We start from the raw sequence: 20,863 nt of genomic DNA, 5'->3' as shown, positions 1-20,863 counted from the left end.
CTCGATCAGTTTAGTAGTTTTTGAAATCTTTAGCTACAGAAATTTGCCTCTTTGTATGTTCTCTAAGATCTCGCAAAAGGCTCGACTGATCATTACACTTAGTCAGAGTATTTGCCCATTTTAAAATGTTTTTGTTTTTTGCTAATGGTTGTTATCAACCTTGTCTCAGTGTTTCATACACTTCTATCTGGTATATATTAATCTATTAAAATTGTATCTATCTATCTTTTTATCTATCTATCTGCATATGCATATAATTATGTGTGTTTAATGTCTATGTAATAAGATAAACACCAGTTCTTAGAAAAACATTCTCATTATAAAACCATATATTTTGTTTAGCAAAATTAATACAAATTTGTATTGTATGGCGTCATTTTTAATAGTCACTATAAAAAGGGCTTTAATAAAATAATATTAATATTATTATTAAGTCAATAATATAAATAAACTTATATTTTATGAAACTGAACTTCAGTTTTTTCTTCTCCCCAATATTCAACAGTTACCAAAATCAGAATACTACACATATAATTAAGGGTAATATTAAGCAAATATTGTAAAAAAAAAAATCAGCCATTTTCTTGGTTGTTTTGAATGTATATTAACACCAATTTGTGTGTTAATTTCCTAATTATGCTTAGTGTTCCAATTACAATTTCAATGTATATGCTGTTAATAGCTGGAGATAATTTCAGCATCCCTTCACCCCCCCCCCCCCAAAGAAAAAAATCAGTGGTGTGGTGTATTTTTTATAGGGTTTTATAGGGATTCTCATACTCCGAGATTAATTTTGTATCCTAGTATTATTTATTTCTCGCATCGTATTATAAACAGCTTTCCGCGGATATAGAATGTACAATTATAAGATTAAAACCAGTTTTTTTAGCCCCGAGATGCCGAAGGCACGGGCTAAAAAAACTGGTTTTAATCTTATGATTGTACATTTGTATATTCGTAGAAAACTGGTTATAATACGGTGCTAGACATAGTTTTTTCGTATGAGTAAGAACCGGTTCCTATCCACCAGATTCGAATGAATACGAGAAAAAGGATTAAGGTTTTTTTGTCTGTAGATTAAGATTTCTATAACTACTAAACCGTATGAGTTTCCAATTTCAGAAAGCTTCACATAGGCACCAAGATGGTTTTGGGAAATTTTTTTTTTAGATTTGAGTCTTGGGATGGTTTTAGGCTGTTTTTTTAAATTTCCTTTCGAATATTGAGACCCTTGATGCTAGGGGCGCAGCTGCTGGTTTGAATATAAAGAAGATAAAAGAAAATGAATTAAGAAAGTTTCAAGAGATAGGACGTCTGTTTGTCATTTTGATACAAAATAAGAAAATTATTTTTGGAAAGCTTAATATAGGCCTGAGGCAATATTTTACTAAGAAGGGTAAATTAATTAGAATGCTCTTTAAATGTTTTCTTGTACTCTCTATTTCCTACTCAAAATAATCAGTTAGGCTAGGGATGCAGTCGCCTTTTAATCGTTACTCAAACAAAACATAATTCTTAATGACAGTTTTTGACCTAAGGGTGTTATTAGTTGATTTTAAAAGGTTGTTTTACTACTTGTCTATCTGTTCATATGTGAATACAAGAATAGGTAAATTTAAATGCTTTTTACAGTGAGAGCCTGATGTTTAAAGTGGTTACGCTGCTAAATGGACTAACTTACAGGGAGGGAGGGGACATTGCTCTTTCTTATTTGTTGACTTAACAACTTCGGATCAAGTTGAGTGTCCAAACGTTTCAACCATAAATTGTAATCTACAGAATGGATTATTATTTTTATCATTCATGGGGACGTACAATAATTTATCTATCATAGTCTTATCCCTCTATATCACTGTCTAACTTAAGTAAAACATATTTTAGACATATCATTAAATCCCTGATGTCCTAGCGATTGCACCATTTGATAATTTACAGTCTTTAATATTTGATTTAGTTATGTAGTAGGTTATACAAATACTATTGGCTTCGCCCTAGCCTTTAGAGCTAGAAGTGATTTTCAGACAGAGAACGTTTTCTTATTCGTTGGCTCAACATTTTTGGGACTTTTATTGAATTTGATTGCTTGGTTAATTAAGTTGAGTGTTCAAACGTTTCAATAATTGGTCCCATTTAATGCTTCCATTCCTTTTTACCATGGTAAAATTTACGTTCCTTCAAATATTTGTATGACGTATATCATCATTTTCCTTACCTTTAAATATATTTGAAGCATGGAAAGTAGCGGCTTCGTCTTATTTTCACTGTAGCCCTTGATAGGTATGTTAGGTTAGGTTAGGTAAATGTTGATAATTGCCCTGCAGGGTTAGAGCCCAACGCAGGGGATAGAAATAGGAGAAAACTACAGTGAAAATACCACGAAACCCTAAACTTCGTTTTTTTCCATGATCTTTTTTACCCTGGGGCTTTTTAAAGTGCCTTGCCCAAATCTGTGGAATTTTACTTTTAAAATTTTCCTACGTAATTTTCCATTGATACATTTTACCATTTTTAAACAATTAAAAAAAAATGAAGTATATCATTTTAAACAGAATTGTTTTACTTAATAAATCTAAATTTGAGTACAAATATGACTTTTAAAATAGGGTTATGCATTTTTAGATAAAGTTTTTTTTTGCAGTTACTTTGGTTATTATATGGTTTTAATATAACAGTAGATTTCCTATTGTTTACCCTGCAAACAAGGTGTTATTTTGGGGCTAGTTAACATCTCTAGAAATTACATATGAAGAGTAGTTTTTCCGGATTTTTTTTAGGCGCGTGCTTGACCGTATTTTACGCTCTAGAATACGTGCGTAGTTTTGTGTTTGTATGTGTGGGTGTGTGTGTGTTAGTGCGTAAGGCAACAGTAATTGGCGTCGAAATAAAATAGCAAATATTTTCAGTCAACAAACTGAAATATTATGAAAAGTACTTATGTAAATAAAAGTTATTGTTTCTCGTGGCTGACATATTATCGACATAAAGATGGTAAATTGATCTAATAACAGCACCTATTTTGATGTGATAAAAAGTACATGCAATACTATATTTTCTAAAATGATTCTACGCCTGGTTAAAAAATTAGGACATGTAATGGTTTGGTCAGGACCTAAGATTCTAGATTCTTCTTATTAAACTAATACTATGGTGCTACAAATTTAATATTAATTGAGGAGGAAGGGGACATTGGGCTGTTTATTTCACTAGTCCCCAAAGTTTATAAAATCGTCTTCTTATTTGTTGGATAAATAACCTTGGGGACTTTATTGAATTTTTATTGGTTGATTCATTAGGCCTAGTGTCTAAATGTCAATAATTGTAACCTACAGAAGGGGTGATTTTGTGTATCATCATTGGGTTTGGTACATAGATTTATTGTCCATTGTCTTATCCCTTTAGATAGATAAGCTTACATACAAATAGACAGACATAAATAGATGGATAAATTGATGAAGAAAGATAAAAAATCAGATAGATATAAAAGTAAAATATAAGAAGATAAATAAAAATCAAACTCAACTGAATAAAATGCTAAATTTTTATTTATTTTTAGACACCACTAAAACACAGACAAACTAACACACACTCCAAACATGTATGATCATATATGCATATTAAAACCAAAGAAACAGTAGTTAAGGACAGGTTTTCATATTTTGAAGTTCCTAAAGTTGTGGGTGCCAAGCTGTGACAGCGTAAAAATTAACTTTTTTGGGAAAATATCTATTGTAATACTTTTTAAAAATAACTCAAGAAATAGGATATATATTACTTCATAGAACGGCTATGTTCAGGAGTAAGGGATTATAATGAGTTTTATGTACTAGTCCATATATCTATTAGTTCCATCTGAAGGCTTTGCTTTGTCATTTAAATTTTATAGTTAACATAGACCAATCTCAAAAATTAAATTTATCTCCCATCTCTTAACTCTGAGGGGTAGTACGGCGTTAAAGTTACTCAAAATGCGGACAGTTCTTTTTTACCCGTGAAAACAGTAAAATGGCCCATTTTAGGGTTATGTGATTTTCAATGAAATTATAATGATTAAAAAGTGAAGAAAGTTAAATTAACTACCAACTGCTTTTGAAGAAGTGGTAGGTTTTTAAAATTATTTTTTCTAAAAGAATAACTTTTTTCGAAAAAAGGTAATAATGCAGGAATAAGGTATAACCAACAAGGGAATTAAATCCAAAATAATATTTGGGGGGCAAATGGAGAGGTCGTCAATTTTACGATGTGTTGCCCCCCAACGACAGCTGAAAAACACGTATAGGTTTCGTGATTTTTTCCCGAATTAATTTCGTTATTGGTATGAGCTGGTAATAATGTGCTATTTTTATCACTCTTGTCCTTAATCTATAAGTAAAACAAATAATCCATCTATTGATTCATCTATTCAGCCATTTATCAATTCATCTATTTGTATATCAATCAATCGATCCATCTATTTATTAAGAAATTAATCCAATTAATCAATTTATCCATCTATAATGGTTTATCAATGGTTTATTAAGTTTCAAGCACTATTCTACAGATTTTAGGGTTAATTTTGTGTATTAACATTGGGGATGTACAACATTTTACGGCCATTGTCTTATCCCTTTAGATCTCTGAGTAGAAAATGTAAAATGTTTGTATTATGTGAGGCATGTGTTATTTCTCATTCATTAGCTCACATTTACCAAAATTGTTCTTATTACTCACATTCACAGAGAGAGAGAGAGAGAGGGAGGAGACAATGGGCTGTTTATTACACTAGTCCCCAACGTTTGAATATAACGTTTTCTCATTCGTTGGTTAAACAACTTTGGGGACTTTTACTTAAGTATGATTGGTTGGTTTATTAAGTTGGGTGTTCAAGCGTTTCAACCACTAATTATGATCTACAGAAGGGGTAATTTTGTGTGTGATCATATTTTCTACCATTTGGTTAATTTTTTCATCGTATTATAAACGGCTTTCCGCGGATATAGAAGTTGTGAGATTAAAACTATTTTTTTTAGCCCCGAGGTGACGAAGGCACGGGCTAAAAAAACTTGTTTTAATCTTATGATCGTCCATTTTATATTCGTCGAAAACTGGATATAATACGATGCTAGACATAGTTTTTTCGTATGGATGAGAACCGGTTCCTATCCACCGGATTCGAATGAATATGAGAAAATATCTTAAAATATCTGTACATAAACAATTAAACTACCATTTTTAAAATTTGTCCTAATTAGTATAACATACACAGCAATAAAGCTCAAAGATAAGAAATAAATATGCAATTATTCCGCTGATATTTTTATTTAAATTGTAGGAGGGGACATTGGGCTGCTTATTACACTAGTCCCCAAAGTCATATAATAACGTTTTCTTGTTCATTGGCTTAACAACCTTTGGGTCTTTTATTTAATTTTGATTGGTTAGCTCATTCAGTTGAGTGTCCGAACGTTTTAACCACTAATTGTATAGAAGGAATGATTATTGTATCATCATTGGGGATTTATTTCAATTTATAAGCCAATGTCTTATCCCTTTAGATCCCTGAAACTATTAACTAAAGGGGGAATGTTTTTAAAGCACAATTTAAACCAACTTTGAAATATAGCAAGAAGTTTATCAAGAAAAGGACATTAATAAAATGCATTAAGGTTTTTTTTACATAAATTGAAGCAATCACCCAAAAGATTTATTTTATCATGATTTTCTTTCCAAAACATTTAATAAACAGAATATTTTATACCATCTGAACTGTTTTATTGTATAAAATGAAAGAAAAAGACGGGGAAAAAGCCGAGTAATAAAATTTGCATGAATTGAACCCCATTGTGTTTTACATTCAAATTATAATACATAAAAAGATAGATAGATTAAGACATTATATGTATAATAGATAGATAGATAGATTGAACTGAAAGATTTCAAGATAAATAGATATTAATTGGAGGCTAGATTGATGTACCCCTTCAGTAGATTGAAAATAGTGGTTCAAACGTTTGAACACTCAAATTAATTAACCAACTAATCATAATTCTGTAAAAGTCTCCAAAGTTGTTTAACCAGCGAATGAGAAAACGTTATTGTAAAACTTTGGGGACTAGTGTAATAAACAGCCCATTGTCCTTTTTAAATATTGAAGTTTCTATAAAAAGATTTTTTTGTAATTTTCGTTTTTTCCCATTATTGTAAAAAAAGTGTAATAACAGAGTTAATATATCTCATTCATTTAGGTTAATTAATGATAAATTACACGGCATTCATTCACTTTCGCATTTTTATACATTCACATATAAGAAATCAAGTGCAGTTCACGTTAAAATATTTCTGGTAAAGAATTTCTCCAAAATTAATAGTCATTAATCAATAATGAACAGTTATCTCGCAGATTGCATAAATGCGCAAAAAGTCTTTTTTACGGTTTTTTTGTTTAGTGAAGCTTTTCCTGTGAATCATTGGATCTTGGCTATACTAGATTATTTGTAGGCCATATATGCCTTCGTTTAGCCGTTTGAGAGCTAGCAGCCTTTGAAATTCATAGATTTAGAAGATATTCGTTACCATTTTATCGAGAACTGCACAAGATTCGGACATTAAAAAAAGAGGGAATATTAATGATGAGAGGGTAGTCTTGAGTTTCAATAATTGCGTTTCTGATATTTTGCACAAATGGATGCACACCATAAATGGCACATTGTATGTGTATTAGATTTAATATATGTTAATGTTTTTGTACTATACAGTATACATTTGAGAAAAAATATTAATTTTGATTTTACACAAATTCACATAAGCAAAACATTACTATATTTGAATATGTTTTTTTTATGGCTCCTTTTTTTCTCCTCAAATATATTCCAACTATCTTTAGTGAATTTATATTTACTTTTGAACCTTCTCATTCTTGTTTTAACTTTGTTTTTCTTTTTTGAAGCACTAGCGGCTTTAAATTGTGTAGGCTGACTTTTTTTATACATAAAAAAACCGGGCTCGGCAGCCGCAATTAATCCTAAGATCAAAACCCGTCATATTTTAGTCAGGTTTAGAATTCCAGATGATTTTTTTACTTCTTAAAGGTTGATTACCCGGAGACTTACAGGCGGCTGCTGAGCCCTGATAAAGCATCTAAAACAACTAAAATTAAGCTTCCCTGAAAGATATATAGCTAAAGTTCCAGCCTTTTTTGATATCTTAAAAAACAAACACATATTCAATTTCTTATGTGTATAGTTGCAATGATAAATTATGATATTCATAATCCCACAAAATATATTATAAAAACATGTCTCACTCACAATTATTGATAACAACAAAAGAGAATAAAAACATTTGTGATAGTGCTTGGGAAGCAAACATTAATTTTTATGAATTTTACAGCACATGAAGTAAACAGCAAGAGCAGGTTTATACCTTATGAAATTCAGAGAGAAAGAGGGGACAATAGTTTGTTTATTACCCTAGCCCCTAAAGTTTTATAATAACATAATAACGTTTCCTCATTCGTTTGCTTATCAACTTTGGGGACTTCAGTGAAATTGGTTTAGTTGATTTATTAAGTTGAGTGTTCCAACGTTTAAACCACTAAGTTTGATTTGCAGAAAGGGGTATTTTTGTGTAAAATCATTAGGGGAGATGCACATCAATTTATCGGCCATTATGAAATAATGCAGCTAGTTTTAGAGTAGCTTTGCTATTATTATTAGAAAATTACTTGTGAAGTCCGAATAGTGGAAATTATTGTTGACTTCCCAATGCCTTTTATTTGCATACTACACATAAAATAAAGTTATTTGTGTACAATTTTCTGGTGATAATGCACTATTTTATATCAATAAATAAACAAGGATGATAACAGTCATAAAGTATGACTCAAAGACATTTCAATAGAAAAGATTAATCTTAAAGAAAAAACAGGGAAAAATATTTAACTGTAAAATGATATTTCATCAATTTAAAAAAATAATATTAATGCTTTATTTACTTGCAACTTGTGGTAAAAAATAGGAAGGGAGGGGACATTGAGGTGGTTTTGATAAGTTGGTTCATTAAGTTGAGTTTTCAAACGTTTCAACCACTGTTTGTAACATATAAAAGGGGTAATTCATTGTATCATCATTGGGGATGTACATCAATTTATTGCATTATCCCTTTAGATTCCTGGGTAAAAAGGATTATATGTGTTATCTTTTGCTATAGACTTTTTCCTTTAGAGTAGTTTTAAAGAGAAATTTCAAACATAAATAAAACACCCTAAAGTCAAAATAAAATTTCATGTTAATCTTATAGTATAGTCATAGTCAGGGGGTGTAAAGGGATACGCCAATAACCGATAAATTGATGTACATCCTTAATGATGATAAAAATTTTGATTACAATTAGTGGTTAAAACTCATCTAAATAAACCAACTAACCAAAATTCAATAAAAAGTCCCCAAAGTTGTTGAGCCAACGAATAAAGAAACGATATTAGGGGACTAGAATAAAAACAGCCCAATGTCCCCTCCCTTCATGTGTCATAGTAGTCTTATTTTGGAAATTTATGAATGCTAACATAAAGGACATATTTGTTTAAGTATGTATTTGTTCATTTTTGTCTTTTTTGATATATTATTTGGGTCACGGTTTTTCTATTAATAAATGCATACATTAATATCACAGAAAATACACCAAAATAGTTGCCATATATCTATCTATCTACTAGTTTATTAATCTCGACATTATGCATACCATTTTCTCTATTCGCTTATGAATTTCAAATTCTGTCTCTCTATCTATTCTTCTTTGTTTCTTTGTAATATAACTATTATATTTTAAAAAATAGCTTTTAACCATACCAATAATGATTTACAATAAACTTTTTGTTGTTGTTTAAATTCATGTTAATTTTTAACCCTTTAAAACTCTTGATTTTAGATCCTTTGTTACATAAAATTATTAAACAGCTGTTATTTTTTTTATTTTTGAAGAGCAATATTTGCAGAAAATGTTTAACTCTACGTAAATTTTAAATTATAAATCTCAAAGCAAACCTTTTTGCAGCAGCTGTTAATGGTTAATGATATTTAAAGAGCAGTGCCTTTAGTTTGTCAATGTTCGTTAGTCCGACTGACTTAATATTTGCTTTATGGGTGATGTCAAAAAATTAATATTTATTTTTGTATTTAGATAATGTCCGAGGAGACAGAAACGCTGTCCCAGGAGGAAAATAAAAATGTTTTCAGACCCTACACAAGGTGAGGTTTTTGTTGTTTGGCCCTAATAGTTGAAATTTGTTGTTTGGCCCTAATAGTTGCAATTAGTTGTATGTCCTTATACACTGAACCAGCCTAAAGGTTTTAGACCATACATTTTTGTGGCATTAATAGGTCTTTTTGTACTTTTATCTTTTGGGTCCCCTGCATACCTGGTATAACGATGCACATATTTTGTAGATTCTGCCGTTTCGCCGCTAACATTTTATTTGGTTTGTGTTTCGGAAATTTTTCCAGCTACTTTTTACCTTGAATGATCCAAAAACTTTTTGTAATAAATTTATTGTAAGGGTGTCTCCTTTAATTTCTACATTTATTTTTAATAGCGCTCGACAATGCACTTTTAGGGAAAGGAAAGTACTATAATTTATATTGTCCTATGAAGCAGCTTACAGTGCCTATAAAAGAAATGACGTCATACAATACAGTTGACCAATGATAGTCCAGTAAACATTTTACCATTGGTCAATTACAATGTATGCTGGCCTATCATTGGTCATTTCTACTGCATGACGTCATTTTTATATAGTCACTAAAAGCTGCTTCTGGCCTGTTATACGATTTGTTATTCTTTCAGAGAGAGCTTGGCGAAGGTGGAAGCAAGGATTGCCGAGGAAAAAGCAAAGAAAAAGGAGCTAGAAAGAAAGAGGGCAGAGGGCGAGGTAGGAAAAGATAGATAATTAGATAGCTAGATAGCAAGTGGAGATAGGAAGAAAGAGGGCAGAAGGAGAGGTAGGAAAAGATAGATGATTAGATAGCTAGATATCAAGTGGATCTAAAAAGAAAAAGGGCGAGGTAGGAAAAGATAGATAATTAGATAGCTAGATAGCAAGTGGAGCTAGAAACCTTTTTGCTTATGGGGTGTTGATACCTCCCCTTACACCCCCCTTATACACGCCCTTGAATATGTTATTTTAATACAATTTTGATTGAATAAATGAATTTGTGTGTGTATATATAAACATAAAGCTCTGAAGCTTATTGTTTTACACTAACTCTGTGTATAATATAATATTAGTGCATTAAAAGCATATTCTAGTGGGTCTTGTCAATGGATCTAAGATTGCTTAAGTGACTTGTTTAATACTAACCTTCATAAACGGGTTATTACACTAGTCCCCAAAGTTTTATAATTGCGTTTTCTTATTTGTTAGCTTAACCTCTTTGGGGACTTCAGTGAATTTTGATTGGTAGATCCATTATGTTGGATGTTCAAACGTTTCAACCACTTATTTTAATCTACAGAAGTAGTAATTTAGTGTTTCATAAATGGAGATGTACATCAATTTATCGGCCATTTTCTCATCCCTTTAGATCCCTACTATAAACCTAAATAGAAGTGTCGTCTATTGTTCCATTTTCATATTTTATGGGAAAAGGCGTAAGCCGTGTATCTTACAAAAAAAGGGGCGTTGAAGACCCGCCCCCCCTATCTAATTTCTAAAAATCAAGGGGAATTGTCCATGAAAGTAAATTTAATATCGACTTTGACTCTTTTTAATCCTTCTTTAAGATAATAAAAACTAAAAAGTCTTTTTTGTAAGCAATAATGAATCGCAATTTTCTGATTTAGATGCTAAATAGTATAATTACAAAGCTAAGAAATTAAACGGCTCAAGTTTACTATATATGAAACAAGTTCCCCACTGTATTCTCTCTGAATGAAACTAACTATTGAATAGCTGGCCTTAAATCTATTTATCTATACATTTATATTCTCGATGCATTGCATATATCGTTGGGCTTTCATCAAGGCTTAACTTTAAATCTTTACATGCCTTTTTTTAAATGCGAAGCTTTGCTATATTCGGTGTCGGCTTGTCCGCAAGGGATTGTTCTGATCGTAAATTTAGTGATGCTGACAATTCCTGTAATGATAAGACAATCTTTGTATTAATCAATAATCATTACTATAAATTCTTATTGCCTTTTATTATGTTAAGCAATATTTTCAGAGAGAGAGGGACAAAGTGCTTTTTTTTTTTCACTAATCCCCAAAGTTTTATAATGACATTTTCCTATTATTTGGCCTAACAACTTTGGGGACTTTATTGAATTTGATTGGTTGGTTAATTATGTTGAGTGTTAAAATGCTTCAACCACTAATTTTGATATACAGAAGGGGTAATTTTTAATATCATCATTTGGAATGTACATCAATTTATCGGCTATTTTCTTATCCCTTAAATATCTGCAATATTTTACAAGATTTAATTTTCCTCTTTGTTTGATATTTTGAATGTTTAAAGCTATGGGCCTATAACGATTAGACACAATGTTAATCAATAATCGAATCATCTTTAAAGGGGTAGTTGCACGAAATGCATTTGAACTTAATTTAGTGAACTGCATATTTTTCCCTGGTAAATTAGTTAAACTACATTAATATGGCATATATTTGAAAGAATTACAATTTTCTACCACTTAGTTTTTAAGATATCAAGACTTGAAAATCGTTTTTTTTTTTAAATTACACATAACACAAAAAGACGATTTGCAAGTCTTGATATTTTAAAAACTACGTGGTAGAAAATTGAAATTCTTTCAGATATATGTCATATAAATGTAGTTTAACCCAATAACTAGAAAAAAATATGCGGTTCACAAAATTAAGTTCAAATGCATTTTGTGAAACTACCCCTTTGCTTAATTGTCCGACTATGTAATTTTTAAGCTTCACTTTCATGCTGTCATACTAAAATAAAACTAAATTAAAAGGTCTGAATGTTAGGTCACCCTGTTGGTCAGTAATGCTCTTGGTAATCTTATTAATTTTGTATCCTATTGTCAAGTATTCCACCCTTTATTTTACCCCTTCACTGATTTGTCTTTATTAGAGAGAGAGAGAGAGGGGACAATGGACTGTTTATTACACTAGTTTCCAAAGTTTTATTTTAACAATTTTGGGGGCTTTTACTAAAATTTCATTAGTTGTCTTATCCCTTCAGATCCCTGGATTATTCCTCTTTATTTTACCACTTTACTGATTTATCTTTGGGTGTTTTTAAAAGCGAAGCTTTTCTATAATTAGGGTCGGTCCGTCCGTCCGTACGTCCGTCCGTCCGTCCGAGATATATAGCTTTTATTCGTTAATTTAGGCATGTTAGAATTGTCCTATCGATTTCAAACTTTGCATGATTATTCCTGTAGTAGTTAGGTACGATTTAGAAAGCGTAGCAACTCTATAATCATTACCAGAATGTCCGTACGTCCATTTTAAACATGTTGATTTTTCTAATTTTTTAACAGCAAATTTTTATGTGATCTAATTATCCGTTTGATCTGATTTTTGGTATATTGATTCCTGGGACAACAAAGCACAATATTTTAAGCGAAGCAACTCCATAATCAAATCCTAAAAATGTAAGTATGTCCATAAACTCAATAAACATTATCCTGTATCAAGAAGTTTTTCAACAAAATTACTTACAATTTTGCTTCGACTCTTATACTTTTATATTCTGATAATTCAGTTTAGACACTATACAAGTGTTAATGTCCGTTTGTCCTAACGTTTCAGTGCTTCGCTTTTATGGATGTTGTCATCCTTGTTTTTTTATCTTTATTCTTTTTTTGACCTAAACTCTTGATTTTTTTCAAATTAGTATTTATTAAATTATTAGCAGATTTTAACAGGGATCTAAAGGGATAACATAATTGTTGATAAAATTACATACATCCCCAATGTTAATACACAAAATTACGCCTTCTGTAGATTACAATTAGTGGTTGAAGCGTTTAGATATTCAACATCATGAACCCTTATTATACAACTTTGGTTGACTAGTGTAATAAACAGACCATTAACCCCTCTCTCTCTCTGGAAGTTTCTAGAGGCTAGGGACAAGGGCACTAGTAAGATAGATAAATGTAAAGAAATAGATAGATACAAGGGTATGTTGTTCTCCCAGCTAGCTTGTATGTACATTGATTAATCAAAGCCCTGATTGCTACATCACATAATATATATTTCTGTATTTGTTTTTGTGTGTGTACGTGTGTGTAAGTGTGTGGGTGTGTGTGTGTACGTGTGTGTGTGTGTGTGTATGTGTGTGTGCACGTGTGTGTGTGTGAGTTTGGGTGTGTGCGTCGTTGTTATATTCCAGAAATTGATAGAAAGGTAAAAGCCATTTTTTATGAGAATTGTTGCTGTTATATTATCAATATGTGATCAAAGGGGTAAAAAAACATTCTGATTCCTATCTTGGAAGGAATGGGGTAGGGGTGCTGAAAATCTCTATTTCGGGGCTTTCAATGTCACCTCCCCCCGCCCCCCTACCCCTGTTTTTTTTACTGAAATTTAGTTTGTCGGCTTAAACTATTGATAGTACTTTTAGGACAGGTCAATCAAAGACATTTTACTTGTCAGGGATAAGACAATGCCTGATACATTGATGCACATCCCCAATGATGATACACAAAATTAACCCATAAGTAGATTAAAATTAGTTGTTGAAACGTTTGAACACTCAACTCAATAAATTGACTAATCAAAATTCACTAAAGTCCCCTAATTTGTTAAGCTAACGAATAAGAAAAAGTTTGGGGACTAGTGTAATAAACAGCTCATTGTCTTCTCTCTCTCTCTGTGTACTTGTCCATTTATCTGATATGATATGTATACTATGTAGTATTACTGAATCTTTACTAATAGAATACTAATACTTATACAGGTAATAACAAACAATAGATAGATAGATAGACAGATAGATAGATAGACGGATAGATAGATAGATATATAGACAGATAGATAGATAGATATATTATATGTATAGTATGTAGTATTCCTGAATCTTTACTAATAGAATACTAATATTTATACAGGTAATAACAAACAATAGATAGATAGATAGACATATATTATAAATATACTATGTAGTATTCCTGAATCTTTACTAATAGAATACTAATACTTATACAGGTAATAACAAACAATAGATAGATATATAGATAGATGGATAGATAGATAGACATATATGATATGTATACTATGTAGTATTCCTGAATCTTTACTAATAGAATACTAATACTTATACAGGTAATAACAAACAATAGATAGATAGATAGACAAACAGTAAGATAGAAAGATAGACAAACAGATAGATAGATAGATAGATAGACATATATTACATGTATACTATGTAGTATTCCTGAATCTTTACTAATAGAATACTAATACTTATACAGGTAATAACAAACAATAGATAGATAGACAGATAGATAGATAGACATATATTATATATAGATAGATAGATAGATATTTATTAATTCCACTAATTATAACAATTATTATACAAGTTCATTACATTGAATAAACAATATCAATAATAAGATAATTAATATAACTAGGAAGATCATGGCAATACATTTTATGTACTATGTAGTATTCCTGAATCTTTACTAATAGAATACTAATACTTATACAGGTAATAACAAACAATAGATAGATAGATAGATAGATAGATATATATCATATATATACTATGTAGTATTACTGAATCTTTACTAATAGAATACTATTACTTATACAGGTAATAACAAACAATAGATAGATAGATAGACATATATTATATGTATACTGTGTAGTATTCCTGAATCTTTACTAATAGAATACTAATACTTATACAGGTAATAACAAACAATAGATAGATAGACAAACAGATAGATAGATACAAGAATAGATAGATAGATATATAGTGTATGTATATAAAGTTTTCTTAGAGTAAACATTTATACGAAAGAATGTATTTTTACATTTCAGAAAGCAACTGAAAATCTATCTTAAATTATAAAGGGATAGGTATTTAGGCTTTTTTAAGTCAACTATAAGATCTCTTAAACAGCTATAATTACAGCAGAAGCTCTGTATAAATCCTGGACAGGTTTCAAGCTATAGAATTTCTTTTTTTTCTGTTCTTAGAAAAGAAAAATATAATTCTTGAGGCATTATTCATTTAATTTTTCCCTAAATTTAAGTGAATATTGGAGATAATTTCGAAGAAGATTAATTTTACAGTTTACTTCACCATCCTGAGGATTAACTTAGGGAGGGAGGGGACAATGGGCTGTTTATTTCACTAGTCCCCAAAGTTGAAAATAACAGTTTCTTATTAGTAAACTTTGGGGACATTTATTGACTTTTGATTGGTTGGTTCATTAAGCTGAGTGTCCAAATGGTTCAACCACTAATTGTAACGTACAGAAGGTGTAATTTTGAATATAATCATTGGGGATGTACATCAATTTATTGTACATTGTTATCCCTTTAGATTCCTGAGATTGGGTATTTAAAATTCTGGTAGCAGGCTGACTTTGGATTTACCAATCTATCAAGTACCTAGTTCCACAAACATAGACAAAGAAATAACAATTTTCGGAGAGAGAGAGAGAGAGAGAGATGGAGAGGGGTCAATGGGCTGTATATTACACTAGTCCCTAAAGTTTTATAATAACGTTTTCTTATTCTTTGGCTCAACAACTTAATTTAATCTACGTACGTAAAGGGTATTTTTGTGTTTGAATATTGGGGATATACATCAATTTATCGGCCATTGCCTTTAACTGATATTTTTTGATTTATAAGTTTTGGACCCCACCCCTCTTTTTTAGTTTAAAGAAAATATGCATACGGAGATCCTATAACCTTTACTTAACCTAAACTAACTTAAAATTTTAAAACATTATTTGGCCTTTTACTGAATTAACATATGACATAGTCATAATTTGATTATTAAAACAGCTCTGTTTAATAAATATGGTATTTTAGTAATAATTAAAGTTGCACATAAAGTCAACGTTAATATCAGGCAAAAATGCTCTTATATAAGTAAATCAGTACTATTTCAACAAATAAATGTTCCCTTTTTTCAAGATTTCAAAGTCTTGCTTTTTTAAGAGTACAAGTCTCTATTTTTCCATTCTTCATTTAAGTATATATTACTTTTGTAAACTTAATAGAAATGACTAGAAATAGTTCTCTACTATTGGCTTCACCCCTAGTGGTCTCTAAGAGTATTTAAGAAGGACCCCGTAGACCCTACACTTTTTATTTTAGTCTTAGAAAAACAAGGATGACAACATCCATAAAAGCGAAGCGCTGAAACGGTAGGACAAACGGACATTAATACTTGTATAGTGTCAGAACTGAATAATCAGAATATAAATTTGTATGAGAGTCGATGCAAAATTGTAAGTAAATTTGTTGAAAAACTGCTTGATATAGAATACTGTTTATGGACATACTTACATTTTTAGGACTTTATTATAGAGTTGCTTCGCTTATAATAATGTACTTTGTTGTCCCAGGAATCAGCATACAAAAAATCAGATTAATCGGATAATTAGATCATATAAAAATTTGATGTTAAAAAAGTTAAAAAATCAACATGTTTAAAATGGACGTATGGACATTTTGGTAATTATAGAGTTGCTACGCTTTCTAAATCGTACCTAATTACTGCAGGAATCACCATACAAAGTTTGAAATAGATAGGACAATTTTAACATGCCTAAATTAACGAAAAAAGCTATCCGTTACGGACGTACGGACGGACGGACGTACGTACGGACGGACGGACGGACCGACCCTAATTATTATAGAAAAGCTTCGCTTTTAAAAACGGGAGGGGGGGCCGGGAGATTTTTTTCCAGCAACGATTTATTTTGTGTAAGGTTGAGATAACCTCCCCCAAAAAACGTTATAAATCTAGAGTTATAATAAGCTTCACGGTAAAGAAGAACCATGTTTGTATAGCGATTAGAGAGATTTTAAACAATAGAAACACAAAAGACAGACTTTCATATGGGGAAATATATATTTTGAACGTTTTGATAAAAAAATACAGATTTGAAATCATTAAAGAATTTTAATTTATTTTCTCGTATTCATTCGAATCCGGTGGATAGGAACCGGTTCTCATCCATACGAAAAAACTATGTCTAGCATCGTATTATATCCAGTTTTCTATGAATATAGAAATGTACAATCATAAGATTAAAACCAGTTTTTTTAGCCGGTGCCTTCGGCACCACGGGGCTAAAAAAACTAGTTTTAATCTTATAATTGTACATTCTATATCCGCGGAAAGCCGTTTATAATACGATACGAGAAATAACTATTATGTGATACTTATAGCTACAGTATTTCAATTAAAACCTACCATTATGTATGGACGTATGGACATATCCTAGTGAATACTTAAAGTGTAGCTACGCTACTAGAAGAAAGAAAGACCAGGAATAGTTTGTTGCTGAATAAATCGATAAAGAAAAACAGGCCCAACAAAAAAAAGGAAAAATATCTGGGCAAATAAGTAAAAACAAGAAAAAAAAGCGAAGCTTTGGAACGGTAGGACAAACGAACATTAACAATTGTAGAGTGTTAGAACTGAATAAGCAGATTACAAATAAATGAGCTTAAACAAATTCTAAAGTATTTTTTTTGCAAAAGTGCTTAAATACAGGATATTGTTTAAGGAAATACATACAATTTTAGGACTTAATTACAGAGATGCTTGGCTTATAACATTATACCTTGATGTAATAGGAATCATTATTCCAAAAATCAGATGAATAGGATAATTATAACACATAAAAAGTTGTTGTTAAAAATGTTAAAAATAAACATGTTGTAATTAGACGTACGGACTTTCTTGTACTGATTATAGAGTTGCTACGCTTTCTAAATCGTACCTAACTATAGGAATCACCATGCAAAGTTTAAAATCTATGGTACAATTCTAACATGTCTAAATTAACGAAATGAGCTAACCGTTACGGACGGATGGACAGACCAACCATATTTATATAAAAGCCTCGCCTTTGAAAAGAAAAAAAATATCTGGGCAAATGAAAAAAAACAAAAAAACAAAAAAATATAAAATATAAAAAATAGATGTTTCAAATAAAAATAAATACATGGGATAGATAGATAGATAAAAAATGAATAAATCGATAAACAAATACAACTAACAAATATGTATATATATTTATAGATAGATAGTGAGTGAATAAATCGATATACACAATCGGAATACATTGTGATAGAAAGATAGATGATAAATGATGATTGATAGATAGATTACTGCTGAATAAATCGATAAAGCATGTGTTTAGGAAAAAAAAAACAAGAACAATTTTGCCCATAATTAGAGTAGCAATGCAAGTATGTTTTTATAGCAGGTATTATCAATAAATCAGAGGGTTTTTTTTTGAATGATCCACGACCATGCTTTAACACGTAACACATCAGCTTGATGTCGGGGAGGTGATATGCTTGAATCTTGGCCCTAACCGCGCTATAACTAAAGACGTTAAAAGTTGTACCAACTGCTGCTATGTCAGATGCACGATATAAATTGTAAGAGCAGGGGAATTGCCTTGGCCCAGAACAGACTCTACTAATAACCAAGCACAGTTAGGACTTCCATACAAAGGTCGAGCATTAATGTGTTGGTTGTTTGCATAGTTGGCATGTTAGCACCATATATTCATTATAAAAATTTTAACCTACATTGTTAGCAACCGAACCCTGGTATACAGCATAAAAACTGATGTACGGACTGGATAAACCCTAGTAATAAACAGGGATCTAAGGGATAAGACTATAGCCGTTAAATTGATGTATAACCAAAATGATGAAACACAAAAACTACCCCTTCAGTAGATGAAAATTAGTGGTTGAAAGGTTTTGAACACTCAACTTAATAAATCAACTAATGAAAAATTCCCAAATTTATTAAGCTAACGAATAAGAAAACGTTATTTTAAAACTTTGGGGACTAGTGTAATAAACAGCCACATGTCCCCTCTCTCTCTCTGAGTAATAGAGCAGTTGCGCTACCAGGAAAAAAATACAATATCACTTTTGCCCACTTTACACACTTGTATAAATTATAGATACAAATAAAACTGAATAACAAGGCTACATTAGGGTTTTATAATCATTTAGTTTTACATTTCCCGTATATTTAATTTGTAACTAGTTGTTACGCCTTTTGCCCCTTGAAGAGGGTGGTAGGGTTCAGTAAAATAGGCTAAAACCACCCCAAGACATATTTAAAGTTTTCATTAAGTACAATCAATTTAAACATACAATTTTCGAGAATTTAAGGTTCAGAAAAAAACCTTACTACTTGATATTATACAATTTGCGTCGCCGCTAGCTTCTAGGGTAGAATTCAGTAAAATAGCCTAAAACCATCCAAAGAGTACAACAAATTCAAACATATATTTTTTGAGATCTTAAGCTTCAGACAAAAAAAACTTTATATTATAGGAAAGTGGAGGGGGGAAGACCCCCCCCCACCCTGCCTTTCATCAAGGGCCTTAGAGGTCTCTAGGGGCGTATCAGCTGGTACATACATAAATCAATAAAGGGAATGAAAGAGAAAGGAAAAGGGATATATTATGAAAAAATAATTATCTCCATATATATTTGATAAAAATCAGTCCACCCTAGAATTATTGACAGACAGACAAACATACTTATATAGTAGATTTAATCAGAGAGGGTGGGGACAAGGGGATGTTTATTACACAAGTCTCCAAAGTCCTATAAATACGTTTTCTCGTCGTTGGCTTTACAACTTAGGGGACTTGAGTGAATTTTGATTGGTTGTTTCAATAAGTTGAGTGTTCAAACGTTTCAACCTCTAATTGAAAAGTATTATAATTGGAGATAAAGATGACTTTATCGGCCATTGTCTTATCCCTTTAGATTCCTAAGATTAAATACTAATAAATAATGCCAATATGAAAATATAAATTTACTTTTAAAAGTTTGAATTAACAACCCAAAATGGCATCTTTAATCCAATTATCTAAATGTACTATAATTTCTATATATGTATTATCATATATAATTGCATAATAAGCAGATCTAATGTAAGATAATTTATGAGTTCTGATAACCACATAACCCAGAGGAAGATGGGACAATGGGCTGTTTATTACACAAGTCCCCAAAGTTTTACAACAATGTTTTCTTATTCGTTGGCTTATTAACTTTGGGGACTTTTAATGTATTTGATTGTAAGTATTAAATTGAGTGTCCATACGATTCAACAACTAATTCTAATCTACAGAAGGGGTAATTCACTTAACCCCGATATTTTTAGAAATCGAGAGAAATAGATAAATAGATAACAGAGAAATATATAAAGAGAGAAATAGATAAACCTCTTTTATTAGATAATTAGAAAATCTGTTGATATTTGATGATTCGCTAATTTTTTATAGTTGAAAAAAGAGTTCAACATCCATAAGTAGCAAAGCACAAAAAATAACGGAATGAACTAAATGACAAAGTTCGCTATGAACTGCTGCCAAACGGCTGAACGTACAGGTCATGCCCGAACACTGTTCAAATAATCTGGAATAGCCATAAATCAATAATGCATAATTATCTCGCAGTGCAAAGAAATGCGCGAAAAAGACCTATTTCACGCGTTTTTCTTCAGTGAAGCTTTCCCTGTGCATCATTGGATCTTGGTTGTTCAGATTACTTGTAGGCCTTTTTATGCCGCTTAAAATTGTGTGCGGGTATGACCTGTACGTTCAGCCTTTTGGCAGCTAGCAGCCTTTAAAATTCATAGAATTGGAAATATTCGTTACCAGGAAAATTT

The 20,863-nt window shown here is 31.0% G+C and overlaps 1 protein-coding gene across 1 annotated transcript in view; it reads left to right on the top strand.

The window, feature by feature from the left end:
- para (sodium voltage-gated channel paralytic) overlaps nucleotides 1-20,863 on the top strand; it is a 311,186-nt gene that overhangs the window by 90,754 nt on the left and 199,569 nt on the right. Inside the window, exons 4-5 of the mRNA XM_080152120.1 lie at nucleotides 9,154-9,221; nucleotides 9,817-9,901. Coding sequence (XP_080008246.1) covers nucleotides 9,157-9,221; nucleotides 9,817-9,901 — 150 coding nt within the window. The 5' untranslated portion in view covers nucleotides 9,154-9,156. The remainder of the gene's footprint in view (nucleotides 1-9,153; nucleotides 9,222-9,816; nucleotides 9,902-20,863) is intronic.

This window comes from Acartia tonsa, chromosome 2 (genome assembly GCF_053477335.1).
Source record: "Acartia tonsa isolate MP-2025a chromosome 2, ASM5347733v1, whole genome shotgun sequence".
Classification (NCBI taxonomy): domain Eukaryota; kingdom Metazoa; phylum Arthropoda; class Copepoda; order Calanoida; family Acartiidae; genus Acartia; species Acartia tonsa.
This window is presented reverse-complemented; position numbering and strand designations above follow the sequence as displayed.